This window comes from Eublepharis macularius, chromosome 9, assembly GCF_028583425.1.
Source record: "Eublepharis macularius isolate TG4126 chromosome 9, MPM_Emac_v1.0, whole genome shotgun sequence".
Classification (NCBI taxonomy): Eukaryota; Metazoa; Chordata; class Lepidosauria; order Squamata; family Eublepharidae; genus Eublepharis; species Eublepharis macularius.
This window is the reverse complement of record NC_072798.1, coordinates 15,487,713-15,507,351: the sequence shown is the minus strand read 5'-3', so window position 1 is coordinate 15,507,351 and position 19,639 is coordinate 15,487,713. Positions and strand designations below refer to the sequence as shown.

The 19,639-nt window shown below is 44.7% G+C and overlaps 1 protein-coding gene across 1 annotated transcript in view; it reads left to right on the top strand.

The window, feature by feature from the left end:
* Window positions 1–19,639, top strand: part of PDE3A (phosphodiesterase 3A) — a 344,335-nt gene that overhangs the window by 276,264 nt on the left and 48,432 nt on the right. Inside the window, exon 3 of the mRNA XM_054988597.1 lies at window positions 18,649–18,909. Within this exon, the coding sequence (XP_054844572.1) occupies window positions 18,649–18,909 (261 nt within the window). The remainder of the gene's footprint in view (window positions 1–18,648; window positions 18,910–19,639) is intronic.

Genomic DNA, 19,639 nt, shown 5'->3' with positions numbered 1-19,639 from the left:
CTCGGATCCAGAAGTCTCATGAGCCGCTTCGTAGCACTAACGCTGTGTCCAGTTCTGGGTCCCACATTTTAAGAAAGATGTAGACAAATTGGAGTAGGTTCAAAAGAGGGAACAAAGATGTTCAGGGGTCTGGGAAACAAGTCCCGTGAGGAAAGGTTGAAGGAACTGGGCATGCTTAGCCAGCTGAAGAGAAGATACAGGTGGGAGTGATCATGTTCTAATACTCAAAGGGCTGTTATATTGAAGAGAAGAAAGACTTGATCTCTTTTGCTGCAGAAGGCGAGACTAAATCTGATGGGTTTACGTTGCACTCGGGTAGATTTCAAATTAACATGAAGAGAAACTTCCTAGCAGTGGGGCATCTTGGCAGTGGAACAATTCCATCGTGGCGAGAGAGGGGTTCTCCTTGGCTGGATGTCTCCAGGCAGATACTGTGCAAGCTATTTCTCGGGGATGCTCTAACTTTGCATTTCCTGCATTGTTGGGGGTTAGATGACCCATAAGGACCTTTCCTATTCTGTGACTCTTTGACCTGGTAGAACTGTATTGGCACCTGAAATCTACTTGATATTCTCTGCCCTTCTACAGTAGAAGTGCTGCAGTGTGGAAGAGACTATGCCACGACCCTTCTCTGCCATCAAGCCAGTTTGCTGGTTCAGATACGGTTGCAAGCTGGGACCTCTGATCCTCATCACAGCATCTCCTGTGGCCAAGGATCTTGCACTTGGCGCTTTAGTGACAGTCTGGGAGGCAAAGTGGAAGACAGACCACTAGTCAGTCCTGATAGCTGTGCGATTAACCGTCAGAAAAATCAGGATTCCATATTTGATTATTAGGACGGAAGTTAGAGGCTTCTGCTTTATTAAACAGTTGCAAAACAAGCACCGTTGTGCAGGGCGTTTTTGATGCGTTGTAATCTAACGGCATAGTTTTGCCGCGGTGGGACTTTTTAGTCTCTGTCCCCTCTCTTAGAGCATTTAATCCCTCCACCAGACCCATTGCAGATCAGATCTGAGTGACCATGCATCATGCTCTGAGACATGCTGCCGAACGGTGCAAATTAACTACAGCATACTTGTTCTGATAAAGTCATAGCAAAGAACTCCCAGGACCATGGCCAGTCCAGTCACGGGGGAAAATTCCTCCCTCCCTCTCCTGGATAGTATGTCAGACCCTGAGTACGTGTCACATCATAATCTTCTCCAGAACCTCCAAGAATTTGTCAAGACCTTTAGATTTGGTGCACTCAAGGTGCTCTAATGATGAATAAATGCAGAGGTGTCTTCTTCCTAACCTCATTAAATTTTTGACGGAACTAACTGCAAACTCAAGAACCCAGAGTCTCCTCGAATTCCCGTAGCTCTCTCAGCTGCAGTTAAATATTAAGATTCTTGTGGCACTCTGGATGACCTTTCGAGGGCAGAGTCCTCTGAGAGTCTTTATTGTTTACCTTCCTTTCTGTATAATCTTACATTACCCAGGCTCCCAGGGCATATTAGTGTTCCCCTTCCTGTCCCTCACCTACTGCCCCGTCCAGGTGCTAAGCCGAAAGCAAAGTCTTGTGGCTTGTTTGAAAGCCCTAAAAACTAAAATATTGACGTAAAGATGTTTCCCCCCCCTATGGCTGTGAAACAGATAATTACACTTGCAGGTCGCAGGTTCTCACGGCTTGTTGAGTTCAACCTGTCTTAAAATCATTCAGTCTCAAGGAATGACCCACTTTCTGTATCCTTTGTGGTGAAATGGTCCAGTTCTGCTTCTGGGAACCCTAAATGGCAAATACTGTTCAACGTCTCTTAACTGCTCTTCTGTTGGTAGAGAGAAGAAGAAGATACTGCGTTTGGCTTCTCTGCTTTTGATAAAAGTAGTGCATGATTTAGTCGTCTGCAGTCTATGATAAAATGCTTTTATTTTCTAGCAACTTATGCTACCCATAAAAAGCACGTTTATAAATGTATATTGGGGCCAGGTACTTCGACCTTGTTCAGATGCTAAGTAAAAATATCCCCATTCAAGAAAGCTGTCATCTGAATGCCACTTGGGGGGCTAAGAAGAGGGAGACACGTTGGCATCTGTGCTGCTTGTTGGCCTTCCAAAGGTTGAACGCTTTGGGAGATCCCCCCCCTTTCCTCCAGTGAGCTTGATGAGATTTAAGTGTGGTCCCCCCCATCAACAGCCAATCAGACCAGGGACTACTAGGCCACGTGAACTCATGATCTGTCGGCTTCCTATGTCCCTAGAGCTTCCAGACCAGGGAATACTAGGCCACGTGAACTCATGATTGGTCGGCTTCCTATATCCCTAGAGCTTCCAGACCAGAGAATACTAGGCCACGTGAACTCGTGATCTGTTGGCTTCCTGTGTCCCTAGAGCTTCCAGACCAGGGAAAACTAGGCCACGTGAACTCATGATTGGTCGGCTTCCTGTGTCCCTAGAGCTTCCAGACCAGGGAATACTAGGCCACGTGAATTCGTGATCTGTCAGCTTCCTGTGTCCCTAGAGCTTCCAGACCAGGGAATACTAGGCCACGTGAACTCATGATCTGTCAGCTTCCTATATCCCTAGAGCTTCCAGACCAAGGAATACTAGGCCATGTGAACTCGTGATCTGTCAGCTTCCTATGTCCCTAGAGCTTCCAGACCAGGGAATACTAGGCCACGTGAACTCGTGATCTGTCAGCTTCCTATGTCCCTAGAGCTCCAAAGCCAGACTCAGTAGTAACTTCAGCTGCAAAAGTCTACCTTGTGTCTTCTAACTTTTCTTTAGGCCCATTGCTTTGATTGTGGATTTTCCTGCCTTAACAGTGAAAGTAAAAGATCCGAGTTGCAGTAATGCTTCATTTCAAGCAGAGATAAAGCATGAAACCATTTTGCAGTTGAAAATGGCTCCTCTTCCCTTTCCCTCCAGTTGTCTGTTTGTCACTGTGAGGATCCTCCCTCACTGATGCCCTCTCCTGATGGCCTGACATCCTACCAGCTCTCCAGGCAGGTGTCCTCCGGCCTCAGATGGGCAGGGAAGGGGGTTGCACCACCTTGTTCCTTCTCCTGCCCTGGGAGTAGCAGCGTGCTCCAGCTGTCTCTCCCTCCAAAATCCTCCTCGGCCTTCACAGGAACCTGAATTTAAAGGCCTCCCTTGGCCCCACCTCCCTGGCTCTGGCCCCAGTTGTCACCCCCGTCTCCCTGACTGGCCCTGCTCCCACCCAGCCTATCTGATAGGAGGGCTGGGTAGACTCTGCAGTCTCCAGCCTCCACCCCCTCCATCCCCACCTGGGGTGTGGCATTTGGTCTGCTCTCTGCCTGGCTCGCCCCTGCTGCTTCTGAACCTTCCCCAGTGGCTCCCTTGGCATCTTGGGGCCTGCGCCTGCCTGCCTTGTGCTGATGCAACCAAAATAAATTATCCAGAATAAATATAAGGGACCCTACTATATACAAACTAATACACTATAAATACACCGAGTGGTTGATGCAATTCATATGAGTAGATTCAATCCAAATAAGGTAGTTGTGCGCCTATTATATACAAACGGATACACTAAGAGTATACCAAATAGTTGTTCCAATTCATATGAGTAAATTCATTCCAAATACAGTAGTTGTGCACATGTATAGATGGTCAGAGAGTCCAGCATAATATCATATGTAGAGCCAAGTCCATATGCAAAGCCTACGGGTTTATGCCTGCAACTTTTCAGTCCCCGTTTCACCGGCAGTGTTTCCTCAGGGCAAATTACCTGCAACAAATTCATAATCAACATATATTCCAGTCCATTCTCAGTTTAAATTGAATACACGTTTTGTCAAAGACCATATACTTACAAAACATGACACGCAAGCTCACAAAATCATTAGCATTTCAACCACGTGCTTCAAAGAAGTGTTTAGTCAGAGCGGTCCGCCGGAACAATGCCGCATTGCTGCTTAAACTGCATGTTTAAGTGTCAAAGTCTTAAAGGTACAGCAACCCTATAATACGTAAAGCATAGCATAATTAAAGATACAGTTAACATTGGAAACACAATCCCCTGAGCCACAATTCAAGGATCCTTAGAGAAACATACCCAAAACTCCCTAAAAGGTTCTCAAGCACAAGCATCAGAGAAAAAACCTTTCCTTGAGATGTACATTTCCACAATTGGGGTCTCTCTTAAAAAGCGCATCTAAGGATGTGGTATAATTCTCTACACATGGATTTTCTAGTATAATGTTAAAAACAATATCACATTAAATAACCTCTGTGGTACCTTTGGGGGAGTTTGAAGGGGTGGTGGACAATTCTCACTTTTAACCGGAGGGTTTTGCTCTTCAGACTTCACAAACTTTGATAGAAGATTATTAGCGCAAATCCCTAACAGTAGAGAGAGATCTAATCCCAGATGACTCAGAGCTGCCAGGAGCCAATCATCTTTACTTTCAGGTTTTCATATGATGCATATGAGTGTATTGTGTATTTCCAGTATTCCATATCAGACCATTCTTGCCTGTTGTAGGCCCCTATGTGTACAGATGGGGTTTGTAATGTGACTTGGGGAGGTGACAAAGTTTTGACCAAGTTCATCAAGCAGCCTGTTTCTGGTCTTGCCTGCACATCTGGTTGATTGCGTTCAGCATCTGCCTTCAAGAATAGCATTTTCCTGTTAGCTGTGTCTATATCATAACGCACAATTGTGCAATGCCGAGCTTAATTCTGGAGCTCCCGCCTCCTATCTGCCTCTTCCAACCCCCAATGCACCCGACCTGTCCTTCCCATTCCCAGGAACAGAATGTTTAGTTCAGCATTCACAGAAAGGCAGGGACATGCAAAGTATACACTTCTTTTCCCATAAGTGATAAACATTGCAACTAGCACATTACCTATTGAGCAACTCGGTTTATTTTCCCATTGATTGTTTTCAACGTCATGTCGGTTGTTTGGTTTTTATTTATTGTTTTTTAAGCATCCTTTTCTGACAGAATGCAATTCGGGAATGTAAGAATTGTAGAGATCAGAACAAGGTCCATCCAGACTAGCATTTCTTTTCCCTTCAGCAGCCAAACAGATGCTTTACAAGCAAGCTCTTCTCTGTTCCATCTCTCCCACTAGCTGGAATTCAGAGTAATGATGTTTGAATAGAGTTGCCAATTCTGGGTTGGAAAATTCCTGGAGATTAGAGGGTGGAGGTTTGGGGGCCTCAGTGGGATATAATGCCAAAGAGTCAACCCTTCAATGCAGCCATTTTTTCTATGGCAACTGATCTTTGTAGTCTGGAAAACCGTAGAAATTCTAGGAGATCTCCAGACCCCGCCTGGTAGTTGGCAACTCTGTTTGAATCTGCCTTTTCTTTTTTTGTTTTATGTTCCCACGTTGTCATTCTCAATTTAGGGGGGGGGTTGCCCATTTTTGTTGCTGAATGTTCTTGATTCAGTCGTTTTCTTAACGGGATTTTTACCCATTTGTATGCAGCCGTCGGAAAACCACGTAACAATTTTCCTGGTAATTGTCTAAGTAAATTTATTGGAATGGGCGGGGGGATAACTGTAGTTTCACCCTGAGTAATAAGCTGCCTCCACAGAAATGAACTCTCAAACGAAAATAGAATGTTCACAGAATTCGTTGAAATTCATAAACTACCCTGTTAGGTAGGATAAGCGGGGAGTGTGTGATTGACCCAAGGTCACCCAGCAAACTTTCATAGTAGAGTAAGGACCTGAGCCTGGGTCTCCGACACGTTAACCACAACACCGCGCTGGTTACACACCCTGCATTGCAATACTTCTCAAGTTGTTTATGTAAATATTAAATACTGATGCAGAAAACCGTTACACCAATAGGAAACAGGACAAGCAATCCCTGCCTCTTCTCCTTTAAAAAAAAACTCCCCTCAAGAGTTTCCCCTACAGTCATCAACCTCTAGGTGGGGCCTGAAAAACTCCCCAAATTGTTATCGATCTCCAGACTACATCAGTTTCATTGGAAAAAATGGCTGCTTTGGAGGGTGGAGTCTATGGTATTATACCCCACTGAGGTGTCCCCCCCCCAAAAAAATCTCTGTCCTCTGGATCTCCAGCAGTTTCCCAACCCAGACTGGGCAACCCTAGCTTTTGCTCAATGGCTCATAATTTTATTATTTTTTATTTATTTGTTGGATTTGTAATCTGCTCTCCCCACCAGGCCGGCTCAAAGCGGATAATATCTACTTCCTCCCTGAATACTCCCCTCAGATGCAATCCAAACCAAGAGGAGCCCTCCCCATGGCCTACAAGTCTGGTTTTCATATCAAAGGCAAGCATGACCAAAGCCCCTATCCTAAGCCCAGGGAGCAGGGGTTAATTCAGAATGAATTTGAGTTAGGGAACAAAAAAATCTCCAAAGAGAATCCCAGGTTTGGAGAGCTTACACAACCACCTCCAAATTGCACAAGAGAGAGTTAGGGAGAATGCACAAGTAATGAGCTCGGATAACATTAAAAAACAACCCCCCTCCCTTGTCCGGCAAAAAAAATTTCTCAATGAAAGTGAAACTGGACATTTGGTTGTACAGTAGAATATTGTGTGTGATACCGCCATCTGGTGGTGAGCCCACGGTTCAGGGCGCTGCAGAGGCCTCTGTTTCCCAGTTCCAGTGACTCACTGGGCTTATATCTTTATAAACCTGATGTCAAAAAATGGCAGGCAGCACTTAGCAGCAACATCAGTCAAACTGGGTATTTTTAAAAAAAACCTTTACTTTGTAAGATGAATGATCTTAACTTTCTCAAATCTTTACTAAATTAAGTCATTCCTCCTGGCTTTTGTTTAGCAAAGGCCCCTCTGTGAAGTGCCGAGAAGCACCTTCTGATACTTTCTCTCTTGTTTTAAAGCAAATCTTCATGCCAGACAAAGGACCGTTTATTTTATTTAAAAGCTTGCATTTATTTTTGGATAGCCTTGTCCCCAATGTTGGACAGCTCTTGGCGACTTAGATCTTCAAAGCAACTTCATGGAAAGAAAAATGGAGGCTCTTGAGAATTCTTACTTTTTTTCCGATAAGGAAAAGAGATTATTATCATGTTTCTTTAGTTATCCCTAAAGTCTGCAAAAAAATTCCACTTAAGAAAAAAAACATAAAGCTTATTTGGGGCTACTGCAACACAAAAGCCAGTTATGAACTGTAAAGGTAAACCAAAAGGCTATTGGAGACCGAAAGATAGTTTTGGGTGGATAGTTGGGTTTGTCTGTAATAGCAGAACAAAATTTGTCTCCAGTAGCCCCTTTAGAGGCCAGCACAGTTTTCTCTGTTATAAGCTTTTGTGAATCGATGCTCACTTCGTAGAATCACAGAATCGTAGGGGTGGAAGACACCTCTAGGGTCATCTAGTCCAGCCCCCTGCACAATGCAGGAAATTTACAACTACCTTCCCCCACACCCCCAGTGACCCCTGCTCCATGCCCAGAAGATGGCAAAACACCGTCAGGATCCCTAGCCAAACTGGCCTGGGGAAAATTGTTTCCTGACTCCAAAGTGGTGATTGTTATTACTCTGGGCGTGTTAGAAGGGACCATGAGAACTTAGCACTGATGTAACCCTTCCTGCCCTCTCTCTCATGATCTGCCTAGGTTCACAGACTCAGCTTTGCTTGGTGAGATACAAATAAAAATGAAGATTCGTCAGCCCTTATATCCAGGTGGGAAGGTGGGAGGACAACTTGAAGTGAGGATACAGAGGTACAGCACAAAGGGCAATGCAAAGTAGAATCCTTTTGCATTGTACCTCTGCATCCTCACTTGATCTGGCTCTCTCCCCTGCTGATCTAGATGTAAGAGCTGATGGATCTTCATTCTTACTTGTATCTGATGAAGTGTGAAAGCTTATACTCAGGAAAATTTTGTCAGCCTTTGAGTTGCTACTGCACTCTGAGACCAAGCGGCCAGTCTCCCTTGTTGAGTTTCACCTCAATTCACCATAATGCGTAATGACACCTTGCCCTGTGTCACCGCACCATTGGCTGGTAGGGAAGTGGAAATACACAAGCTTTGACCACATCACACTGCAAGGTAAATGTCATGTGACAAAGGATAGAGAGAGAACTCCGCATGACTGTCTTGGTGCAGGAGGAATGCAGATCACACACACGAGCTTCTCCAGAGTCAAATGCTTCGTCTGTCAGTGTCATTATTGTCTCTTCTGATGGGCAGCAGCTCTCCAGGGTCTCAGGAGGTCTTTCACATCGCCACCTACCTAATCTTTTTAATTGGAGATGCTGGCGATTGAACCTGGGACCTTCTGCATGCAAAGCAGATGCTCTGCTACTGAGTAGAGATGTGCACGAACCGGAAAAAATGAACCATGTGGTTCGTGGTTCGTCAGATTTCACGAACCTGCCCCCCCTCCCCTGGTTCACAACCGGTTCATTTGGTTCATGAAAATGTCACATCCAGGTCAGAAAATCGTCACTTCTGGGCCAGCAGAAGGTCACTTCTGGGCCAGCAGAAGGTCTGCAGGAAGCTCATCCCCTGTCGCCTCAGAAACTGATTGATCAGCTCCAGGCTGTCTGCAGTGATGAACCAAAAAACGAACCAAACGAACCAGCCTAAATTTCGTGGCGTTTCGTTAGAAATGGGATCTGATGAACTGCTGGTTCGCGAACCACGAACCGGCCTGGTTCATCATGAATTTTGGTTCATATTTTGATTCGTGTCCATCTCTACTACTGAGCCATGATTCTTCTCTGAGTTAGAGTTCTACCCTAAGACAAGCTATCCTGTCTCTTCAAGACTACACTGACAATCCCCTGGCCAACCTTTCCTTCAAAATTCCCAAGTAAGGAATTTGCCCAGCTGACCGTGGCTGCTTTCTTCGTCACTGATTGGGTCTCCCACTTTAAAAAAAGATATTAGAAGCAGCTTCTCAGGACTGGCTGCTATACAGCTGGAGTGAGAGGGATTTAACACTTTCCCTCTATGTTATTTTTCTGATTTAAATCAAGTTCTGCCACCTCTCCCAAGCTGGTATTTTGACCCCTATTGGACAAGCAGCTGCTTTGGAAAGGGAATTGAAATACTGAAAAGGTGTGTGTGGGAAAAGATTATCCCTCCCCCCCTTTCTCCAGCACTCTGCCTCAGCGCTTTTCTCATTTCATTATTTAAAAGCCATGTCAAGTCAGTTAGAACTTCCATGATCTCAGGTACTTTCTGCTTAATGAAGCCTTGCAAATATGCTCGCAAAAGTTAATAGCAAATGCCATTCGGTGTGGTTTTGCTGCTAGCGTGTTTTAGTCATTTGTGACTTAAAAGGAAGGGAAAAGATTCCCTCTTCTGTGGTCATTTAGAGGGAAGAGATGAGGTTCAGACAGAAAAGGTCCCAGTTTCTGTAATCTCCGGTGAAAGATCTCAGGTGCTGAGAAAAGTCTTTTTCATCCCAAGATATTGCAAAGCTGTTACTACTTGATCTGAGTAGGCAAAATTGACCTTGGTAGACCAGTGCTGTGACTCAGGAGAAGAGTGCACCACGTGTTCAGTTCTTAGTTGTCTCAGATTACTAGGCAAGCCACTATTGGCAAGCTTGACATACTTACCCGTCATGCTTCCGATATGTGGATGCTGCAGAGGAAAGAGGAAGTTCCGTGTTTTGTTCTTCCTGTTTCTTTTCAGCGGGGTCACAAATGTGTGAGAAGCCAGCAAGATCACATAGGTCCGTTCCCACTTGATTTTCGTCTGGCCCCACATATGATTCTAGGATTCGTCCACATTGCAGCATGTGCAGGGCTTTTTTTCTGGGAAAAGAGGTGGTGGAACTCAGTGGGTTGCTGGAGAAAATGGTCACATGGCTGGTGGCCCCACCCCCTGATCTCCAGACAGAGGGGAGTTTAGATTGCCAGTGGCGCAGAGGGCAATCTACACTCCCCTCTGTCTGGAGATCAGGGGGCGGGGCCACCAGCCATGTGACCATTTTCAAGAGGTTCCAGAACTCTGTTCCACCGCGTTCCCGCTGAAAAAAAGCCCTGAGCATGTGAGAGAAAACCCTGGAGAAGTGTGCCTGTGTGCTCACGTATGTGAGAGACAAAGAGTGTCTTTGCTCAACCCTCTTAAATTAGATTTATTTATTTGTGTTATTTATAGCCCGCCTTTCTTACTGAGACTATCACCTGAGATCATTTGATACGGTTTGGCTCCCCCTTTGCTCCTTTCAACCACAAGTTAAACATGCCGTTAGCAGGGAGTGGGATTTTGGGAACATCTCTGCTACATACATAAGAACCAAGCTGACTTGGTCCTGTTGCAAAGATACAAGGCTGGGTGTGGCCAGAGCCCACAACCTTTGGCACAAGCCAAAGGGCAAATGGCTCCAAGCCCATGGGTTGTCCCCTGGGGGCCTAAATGAGCAGGGCCTCTCGTCCATTGTACTTTTTGGCATGTTTGTTTAAATAGGGTTTGATTCCCCACTCCTCCACTTGAAGCCAGCTGGGTGACCTTGGGCTAGTCACAGTTCACTAGAGCTCTCTCAGCCTCACCCACCTCACAGGATGTTTTGTTGTGGGGATAATAATGACATACTTTGTAAACCACTCTGAGTGGGCATTAAATTGTTCTGAAAGGTGGCATATAAATTGAATGTTGTTGTCGTTGTTGCTGTTGTTGTTGTTATTGAAATTTTGTAAGCCGCTTTGAGTCCCCATTGGGGAGAAAAGTGAGGAGTGTAAAAATAAACTAAATAAGAGATGAAGCAGGTGCTCTGAACCACGATAGTTCTCAGAACCGGAGACTGAGAGTGGATCCAGATAATGCCATACCATTTAAGAAGCAAATTGTTTGTTACGGAGGGCATCCCATGTGTCTATGCACGTGTTTGTGCCTAAAGTGGTGGCAGGTCCACGTTTTTAACAATCTTAATTCTCTCTTCTTTACCTTACTGTGCTCTGTTGCTTCTGACATCTCTCCCCACCCCCTTCTCGTACTAGAGTCAAGTTGGAAGGAAACGGCTGAAAGACAAATACGAACAGGATTCTGCTCCTCTTGGCGGTGTGATATCATGTTTAGAGGGTCAGAGAATCAGATCGGAATCCCCACTCTGCCATGAGAGCTTGCTGGGTGACATCAGGCCAATTTATTGTAGGATACAAATGGATAATTTTGTTGTAAGCCTCTTTGGCTTACTGTGTAATCCGCCTTGAGTCTCAGTGAGAAAGGCGGACTATAAATGATGTCAATAAATAAATAAATAAATTTGGGTCTTCATTAGGGAGAAAAGCAGGGTATAGATAAATATGCGTGCTCTGCTTTGGAGGTTTTTATTTTTTAAAAGCAGGGACTCACCCCTTAGACAGCAACAGGAAGAATGTGCTGTCAGGGCACAATAGACTTATGGTGACCCTGTAGGGTTTTGAAAGAAAGAGATGTTCAGCGGTGGTTTGCCCGTTGCCTGCCTCTGACAGGATTGGGATCGCGTGGGCTGATTTGTGTATAAATAAACAGAGATTCCCTCATCCCATGTATGTAATTGGGCACCTAACTGTGTATCTGTGAGCAGAACCACAAGTGGCAGAAGGCACAGATTGGACACTTGTCAGCTTCCCTCAAGTTTTGACGGGAAATGTAGGCATCCTGGTCTTGCAGCTTGGCTCTCTGACTGCTGTCGAATGGACTTTTCAACTGTCACTTGTCCAACATTCTGCCAAGCTGCCTACATTTCCCATCAGAACTTGAGGGAGGCTGACAAATGTCCAACCTGTGCCTTTTGTCACTTGTGGTTCCGCTCTAAGTCAGTGATGCGCAAAGAAAAGGACTCTGAACAAACCTTCCAGGGTTTGCCAGGAAATCTGTCTTTTTGAAAAGATGTTTTAAAAGTCTAGCCTAGAAGCGCAGGGCTCGTGTGTGCATTTACACGCATACCCATGTGAGACTCTCCCTTGGCCCTCTCGTCACTCTAGTTCTAGCTAACAAATGCTTCTCTGGGTCTCTGATAGCAGGCTGTGTCTTGTTGGCACTTGCTTCCCTCTTCCTCCTGCCGTCAGCTCACATCTGCTATGCAGTGCGATTCAAGTGTCGAATAAAGATAGTTGTCATTATTTTTTCGTTTTCCCAGCCCTGCTCCAACTATCTGTTTCAACGCACCAATTTGTGGCCATCTGGATTTTAAGAATTAAAAGATCTCTAAGGAAGACAAAGGCTGGATTCTCAAATGGGGGATCTTGGTAAACTCAATATATAATTTAAAGGGGGGGATGAGCCCCATTATAAATCTGTAATTCCTTCCATCTGCCGCACTTGAAATGGAAAGGAAATGTTATTTTTTTAAGAGCTGTTTGTAATTGATCCTTCTATTTTTGTTGTTTGGGGGAGGGGCTGTCCTCCCTCTCTCCCTTCCGTTAATTAATATTAAAGGAGGCTGTACCGCAGCGACATTTCCGGTCTCACAGGAAATTCCTAACCCTTGACAGTATCTTTTCATCTCCAAATGGGACAAGTCAGAGGCTCAAGATCTTCCATAATGGGAAGAAAAGGCCCTCCCCCCCATGTTGTCCCAAAATAACTCATCTGGTGCTGCCTAAATTTATCCAGATGGAGGTGGGAAAATACCATTCAGCTAATGGGGAGGGGTTGATTAACTAGAGCACCATGTGCTAAGATTTCTTGGTGATGCAATGGGAGTTTGGAACACAAGAGTTTCAAACTATCAAGATTTGTGTTATTGAGGCCCAAGGCAGTCATAACTCAAGACCACGTTTAGTGCTAACTAAGACCCATTTTATTCATTACCTTTCAACCATGCTTTTCAAGTGAAAATAGTCTTTACAGCAATTAACACTCTATGCTATAACTCTAGGGAGTGTTGCACATAAATGAAAATAAGGCGCAAGCTCTGCTTTCAACCTTGTAAACCAAAGGAGAAATAGAGGAGGAAAAGAGAGCATAATTATTTACTTATGTAGATACTTGCTGGTGGAGAGTGCCCTCAAGTCATAGCTGACTTATGGCAATCCCTGGTGGGGTTTTCATAGCAAGAGGCTAACAGAGGGGGTTTGCCATGGCCTGTTTCTGCAGCCCTGGTCTTCATTGAAGGTCTCCCATCCAATTACTAACCAAGGCTGAACCTGCTTAGCTTCTGAGACTTGACGAGATCAGGCTCACCTGGGCTATCCAGGTCAGGGCATGTAGTTACTTATATCCTACTTTTCTGTTGGATTTAATTAGCAGAGGTTAATTAATGTGCAGTAGACTATAAGAAGACAGACTCCGGTGGAAGATGCTTTACTACATATTAGGACAAAGGGTACGTTTGGAAAGAAAATAAAGAATAAAAACTAATTGCTGCATCTTCACGGCTGGACTCTCACATCCTGAACCGAACTCTAATCTGAACAAAAACTGAACCAAGACATGAACAAAAAGGAATAAACACCTAGAATATGTTGGAAGTTAATTGCCCCTAATAAAGCTAGTTACCCAATAGTGAATCCTAGATCTTTTGATTATGCATAATACTTCCCTTTTCGCTGGTGGGAACTTTCACTTGAGGCCTAAGCGGTCCTAGGCTATCTGACTAAACAAACAGAACAATTTAACTTCTTCATGACTGAACGTAAGACACTTACTAAAATCCCAACATTTTTTCACCAACGTGGACCCAAAGTGGCTTACAATATTGTTATCTCCTCTTCCATATCCTAACAACCACCCTGTGAGGTAGGTGTTGCTGAAAGAGAGTGGCTGGCCCAAAGTCACCCAGGAAGCTTCCATAGTAGAGTGGGGATTCAAACCCACATCTCCCAAACCCTAGTCCAACACTCTAACCACTGCACCACGGTGGCACTCACGGGCAAAAGACATGCTTTGCAGACCCCAAGACCTGGGTTCACTCACTGGCATCTCCTGTTAAACGTACTCAGGGATTAGATGATAGGAAATACTTTGGTCCTTCTGAGACCTTGAAAAGTCACTGTCAATCACAATGGACCCTAGTGAGTAAGATGGACCAGTGATCCTACTCTGCGTAAGGACAGTTTCATGTGGTTGTAGCAGAAGGGAATCATTTCAAGAGAGCCAGAGCAAAGAAGTGAGTTGTTAATAAGAGACGGGCTGCTGAGATGGGCTGGTTTCCCTTGTTGGCGTTTTGGCTCAGATGGAGATGGTGAGACCACCATGGAGACCGCTGGCCCTTGGTTTGTTGCTTTGACCCTGGCTAAGATCTCAAAGGTCCAGGGAAACCATCCGTTAGCTAAACTAAGCCTTGATTGGACAAAACGTTTTACTGTGGTTTATATTTACTTATTGAGATACATGAAAATGAAATCCTGCCCTCAAGTCTTAGTTGACTTATGGCAACCCTAGGTGAGGTTTTCATAGCAAGAGACTAACAGAGGTGGTTTGCCATTGCCTGCTTCTGCAACCCTGGTCTTTGTTGGAAGTCTCCCATCCAATTGCTAACCAAGGCCGACTCTGCTTAGCTTCTGGGATCTGATGAGATCAGGCTCACCTGAGCTATCCAGGTCAGGGCATTGAGATAAAGATCCCCTACCTTTCTCCCTAGTGGAGACCCAAAGCAGCTTGCATCGTTCCCCTGTCCTTCATTTTATCCTTACAACAACCCTGTGAGGTAAGATAGGCTGAGAGTGTGAGACTGGCACAAGGTCACTCAGTGTGCTTCCGTGGCAGAGGTGGCATTCCAACCTGAATCTCTAAGATTTGATTCCAGTGCTCTAACCACTACACCACTCCAGCTTCCTGAGAACCAAGAAGTTGGAAAGGGAGCAAGGAAAAAACAATGTGCTCGCTTGTGTTCATGGCATTGTGTTTACAGTTAAACTATCCTTATGCTTCTCCAACCTTGCATGCTACACAGGGATGTGACCATAATGTCGAATAACTCCTCACAAGCTGCCCGGGGTGCCATGCAGTAATGCTAGGATTCAAATTTGATTCCATTTGTTTTGTAAAAAAATGTGCAATAAATAGAATGTTTTCCAAATGATGCGGCTGGGTCAGTTGAACATAAGTCACAGTGGTGGCACGCACAGGCTTGGGGGAGGGGGCAGAACCAAAGAACCTTCTAGTGAAACCTCCAAAGTAGTCAACAGCACACACACACACACCCAAAGAACCTCTGTATTCTTTTCTAAGAATCGTGTCAAACAAGTGTGTGGAACATGTTTTCGTTCCTGCTTAATCTTTGGGTGAAAATCCCCGTTGAGACTCGCTGAGGAGTCTAAAGTGACCTGTTATTTCCACAGAAACTGCCGGCCTGTGCCGCTTGAGGCTTTTTGGAAGTTAAAAGGGCGGGAGGGAGAGGGGGCCAAGGAGAAGAGAAGGAGCTATGTTTACTTTTAATTTTGTTTTAAGACTCTTGGCCGGGGAGTTCATGATGTGACTTGGAAACTATATCGTATCATGATTTATGGTTTGCCTGTTATTCTAGAAAGGCCACAGACGAGCCAGAAGCAGCTGCCTGCCTGCCTGCCTGCCTTTTCCCTTTGTTCGCACATTGTGTGTGAATATCCTGTGGTCTTTCTTAATTGTTTTCCCTTCCTTTTTCCTTTTCCTTTCTCTTTTTCCTTTCTCTGTTTCCTTTCCTCTTTCCCTTCCCTTTCTCTTCTTCTTTTTTCCATTGTGGCTATCTTGAGTACTAGAATATACAGAATGGCTCATGTTGGCATCTATATAGCACCCAGGCAGAGCTGTTTGGGGTTGAAGTTGGCATGGGGCTGGGTCGAAGGAGCCTTGTAGGAAACAACTTCTTGGAGCTTCAGGGTCTGTCCTGAAATGTTACAGAGAAAAAGTGAGTCTACTTGTCCAACACAGGCTTTGAAAGAAAGAAGCGTTAAAGGATGATGCACACAAAACAATTTCACATCTGGGGAAGGGATCTGGGCCAGGTAGAGTTTTAGTGGAGGAGGTGCTGTCTTGTAACATGCATCAGTGAAGACAAAACCTGCAGAACTTTTGGCCCACCAAGACAAGCCACTCACCAGTGGTTAAGTGGTTCTGCTGCGAATCAACACTCTTCTGGTTCGAATCCCACTACTGCCCTGAGCTCAGTAGGTGGCCTCGGGTAAGCCACTCCTCTCAGCCCCAGCTCCCCAGCTGTATTGTGGGGATAATATAACACTAACTTGTTCACCACTCTGGGCGAGGCAGTAATCTGTCTAGAATAGCGGTATATAGATGTTGTTGTTGTTGTTGTTGTTTTTACTTTGTGGCTTGCCAGGGACTTGTCAAGAAATTTCTTAATTCCTTCCTAGGCTGCCCTCTACGAGTGGTGAAGAGTATTTCACTTGACCCTCTTGAAGTTTCAAATAACAAATAAATAGAAACTACATTTAGAAACAAGTAGGCTTAGGACGGGACAAACATCTTTTTTATAAGAAAATATGAGAGCCGATGTGGCATATTGGTTACTGTTGGACATGAATATGGATTCAAATCCCGACTCGGCCCTGAAACTCAATGGGTGGCTTTGATCCATTCACACTTTCTCTCTACCTACACAGATGTTGTAAAATAAGGGGAGAGGTTTGTACACCACCCTCAGACCTTTGAAGAAAGGTATGGATAAAAATAGGGGGGGTGCTTAGATTGTTTCTGGATGGTGGCTTCTCAGAGCCAAAACAAACTAGAAGAAATACCTAGGTTCAGCACGTGTTCTCTTACCTCAAGGTTTGCCGGGAACTGTAGGCGTCCTGGAAGCTTAAAGATTAGCATTTACAGAGCAGCAGGAAGGGAAATACAGGCGCCTGCATTTCCCTTCCCCTTCCTGTTGCTCTGTAAATGCTAAACTTGTTCTCTTACCTCAAGGTTTGTTGGGAAGTGTAGGTGTCTTGGCAGCTTAAAGTTTAGCATTTACAGAGCAGCAGGAAGGGGAAGGGAAATACAGGCGCCTGTATTTCCCTTCCTGCTGCTCTGTAAATGCTAAACTTTAAGCTTCCAGGACGCCTACAGATCCCGGCAAACCTTGAGGTAAGAGAACACGTGCTGAACCTAGGTATTTCTTCTAGTTTGTTTTGGCTCTCAGAGTAACCGTAGTCTGTTTGCCAAGAGCTGTGAGGAACTATCATGTCACAGGGCACTTATAGCACCCACAGCTCACCTGAGTCTCTCAGAAATAAACATGACCTGCCCAAAAATGTTGGATAATGTTTATGTCCTAGAACATACTTTCAACTAGGGAAAAGTGGGAACCCATTCTATTGATTTTTTTTAGACAAGTTTGTTCTCCCTGGTGGGGTCCCTGTGTCTTTAAGAGCAGCTCAGCAAGCAAAATATTCAGGAGGTGAAGTTTTGCCCTTATGGTTCAGAAACGCTTTGCCGGCTGGATTTAGGCTTCCTATTTGGCTGTTAAAGTGTGGTGTCTCCCATTGTGTGCTGAAACACCGCAGTTCTTCTGAGAAACAGCATTTTAAATATTTGCATATCATGAGCAAGTCGCTTTCTATGAAGGGAGAAGTGATTAGGTTGTAGTGCCTGTTGAGACCCTGGGATGTCAGGGAAGATACTGATTCAGCTTTAAAACTGTTTTTGCTAGAAATAAGCAGTGATATTGCTAATAATTGTTATTGTTAACATGGAAAGGATAACTTGGCGTAATAATGAAATAATGAATTTTTTCCTATAAAATAACAAGCAAGAATAGGTTTAAATTCTGTGTAGTATAGATGGGAAAATATATATTAGTTAGGCTTAATAATTATATTAATTTCTGGTTAAATGTTGATAAAGGTCATGTTTTTGCACTCTGTGTTTTAACAACCCTTGTAGCACATAGATTTATGTTTGTCTTGATTTTCCCCCTTCCCCTTTCTTTTCTTTCTGTACCCCTTTTTGCTTTAATAAAATAAAAACAATTTTTTTTAAAAAAAACTATTTTTGCTGAGCTCCTTTCCATTGCTTTGCACCTCCTGCACTATATTTGGCTTACAGATAGCTCCCCTTTCCTTCTTCTCTCTTTCACTTTTCTCACTCTCTTTCACTACCCTTTACTTTGGGTGCAGAGTATCCAAGTGTACTAGACAGTGAGCTGTCCCCCATTTTCTTAACTGTTCAGTGAAGAAGACCATTACTCTTCCCATTTTACAGACTGGGAGCCCTGAGAACAAAACTGCAGTCTACCCCCAGGCACTCATCGAGGTGGAGTGTAAAATGTGCCTCTCTTTTAATAGTGGATAGGAAGTTTTATCTTCCACCGTACACACAAATGACCCTCCCCCTTGCCCAGTTCTACTGCAAATGCTAGGGAAAGCACTTTGACAGATATTGGAAGCACTTCAAATGGAAACTGAGAAATCCTGATTCTTTCTCTTAGAAGAGAGATGGAGTCTGTTGCCTGGACTGTTGCTATGGGCACATATTGGTTAGTGCCAGGGTCGTCATTGGCACAGACTTGTGACCCGTTCCTGGGAAAATTCTGCAACTACCTTAAAAAGTTCTAAGTCTGTTTTTTTAATGTGAACATATATGTACCTGCATGCACAGGAGGCATATTCTCTCTCTCATATGCACACATTTTTTGAGTTCTATGAAGTCCACCAATTTAGTTGTAGGTGGGACGAATTTTGCAATTTGTTCTGTAATATCCTGGCAAAGAACATGAGGCAGACTGATGAACGTATTGCCAGCTCGCAAGGAGAACCGAGAGGATCAACTTCCAGTTGAGTAGACATCTTGTTCCCTAGCTTTCTGCTTTACGCTGTTTCTCTTGCTCCAGTCTTCAGGTACCAGCATTACAGTGGACATAGCTGTCATGGGAGAAGCTCACGGCCTCATTACAGACCTCCTGGCAGATCCTTCTTTACCGCCCAACGTGTGCACCTCCCTACGAGCAGTCAGCAACCTGCTGAACACCCAGCTTACCTTCCAATCGATTCACAAGCCCAGGGTCAACCCTTTGGCGTCCTTCAATGAGAACTACACCTGCTCTGACTCAGAGGAGAGCTCAGAGAAAGGAGAAAAGCTGGCTGTTCCCAAGGTAGAGGTCCGTTTTTCAACTTGATGTCAGAAATGTAGATCCGGGAGGTTTGCGACCCCCAAGTCTTGAATCCCTTGGAGGAACATGTGCCTGTTTCCCTTGGGTCGCTTCCCCCACCAAATCAACCTCCATATGTGGTGCACGGGAGGGGGCAGTGGGAGGGGGCAATTTTGATCAGTAAAATAGTCCAAGGGGAGAATATTATGCTTCCCCCCGCTACTCTGATTATATTTTCAATGTTCAGCAGATGGATTTTTGTTTGTTAAAAAATACCATTTGGAGGCTAATTCTATCCTTTCCTATCTGTCTGATATATTTTTATAACTCCCTTCCTGCAGTGAACTGGAAGCCTCATTTGAGGTCCCCTTCTTCCCCTTTGATTTGTGCAGCTCTCCTGTGGGAGAATGTCCAGCTTCGTCTTTGAGAGTCTCTCTGCACAAGACATCTTATACAGAGACGCTCAAGTCACTTACTTTCTGCGTGGTCTTATATTCAAGTGTACTCTGTCTCCCTAGAGGTGCACGTGTATCCGCAACGGGAGAACGAGATGTCATGTGTAGAGAGACTCCAAGTCAGGAGCTGAGCCTGGGGTCTCTCCCAAGCCCTCGGCTGACACCTTTAACTGCTACACCACATTGGCTTTCCTAGCATCTGGCTTAATCTGGCCCCTTAGAATCATAGAATCAACAGGAATGCTTTACGGTAAATGTCTAGCCAAGGCCGTTTGCAA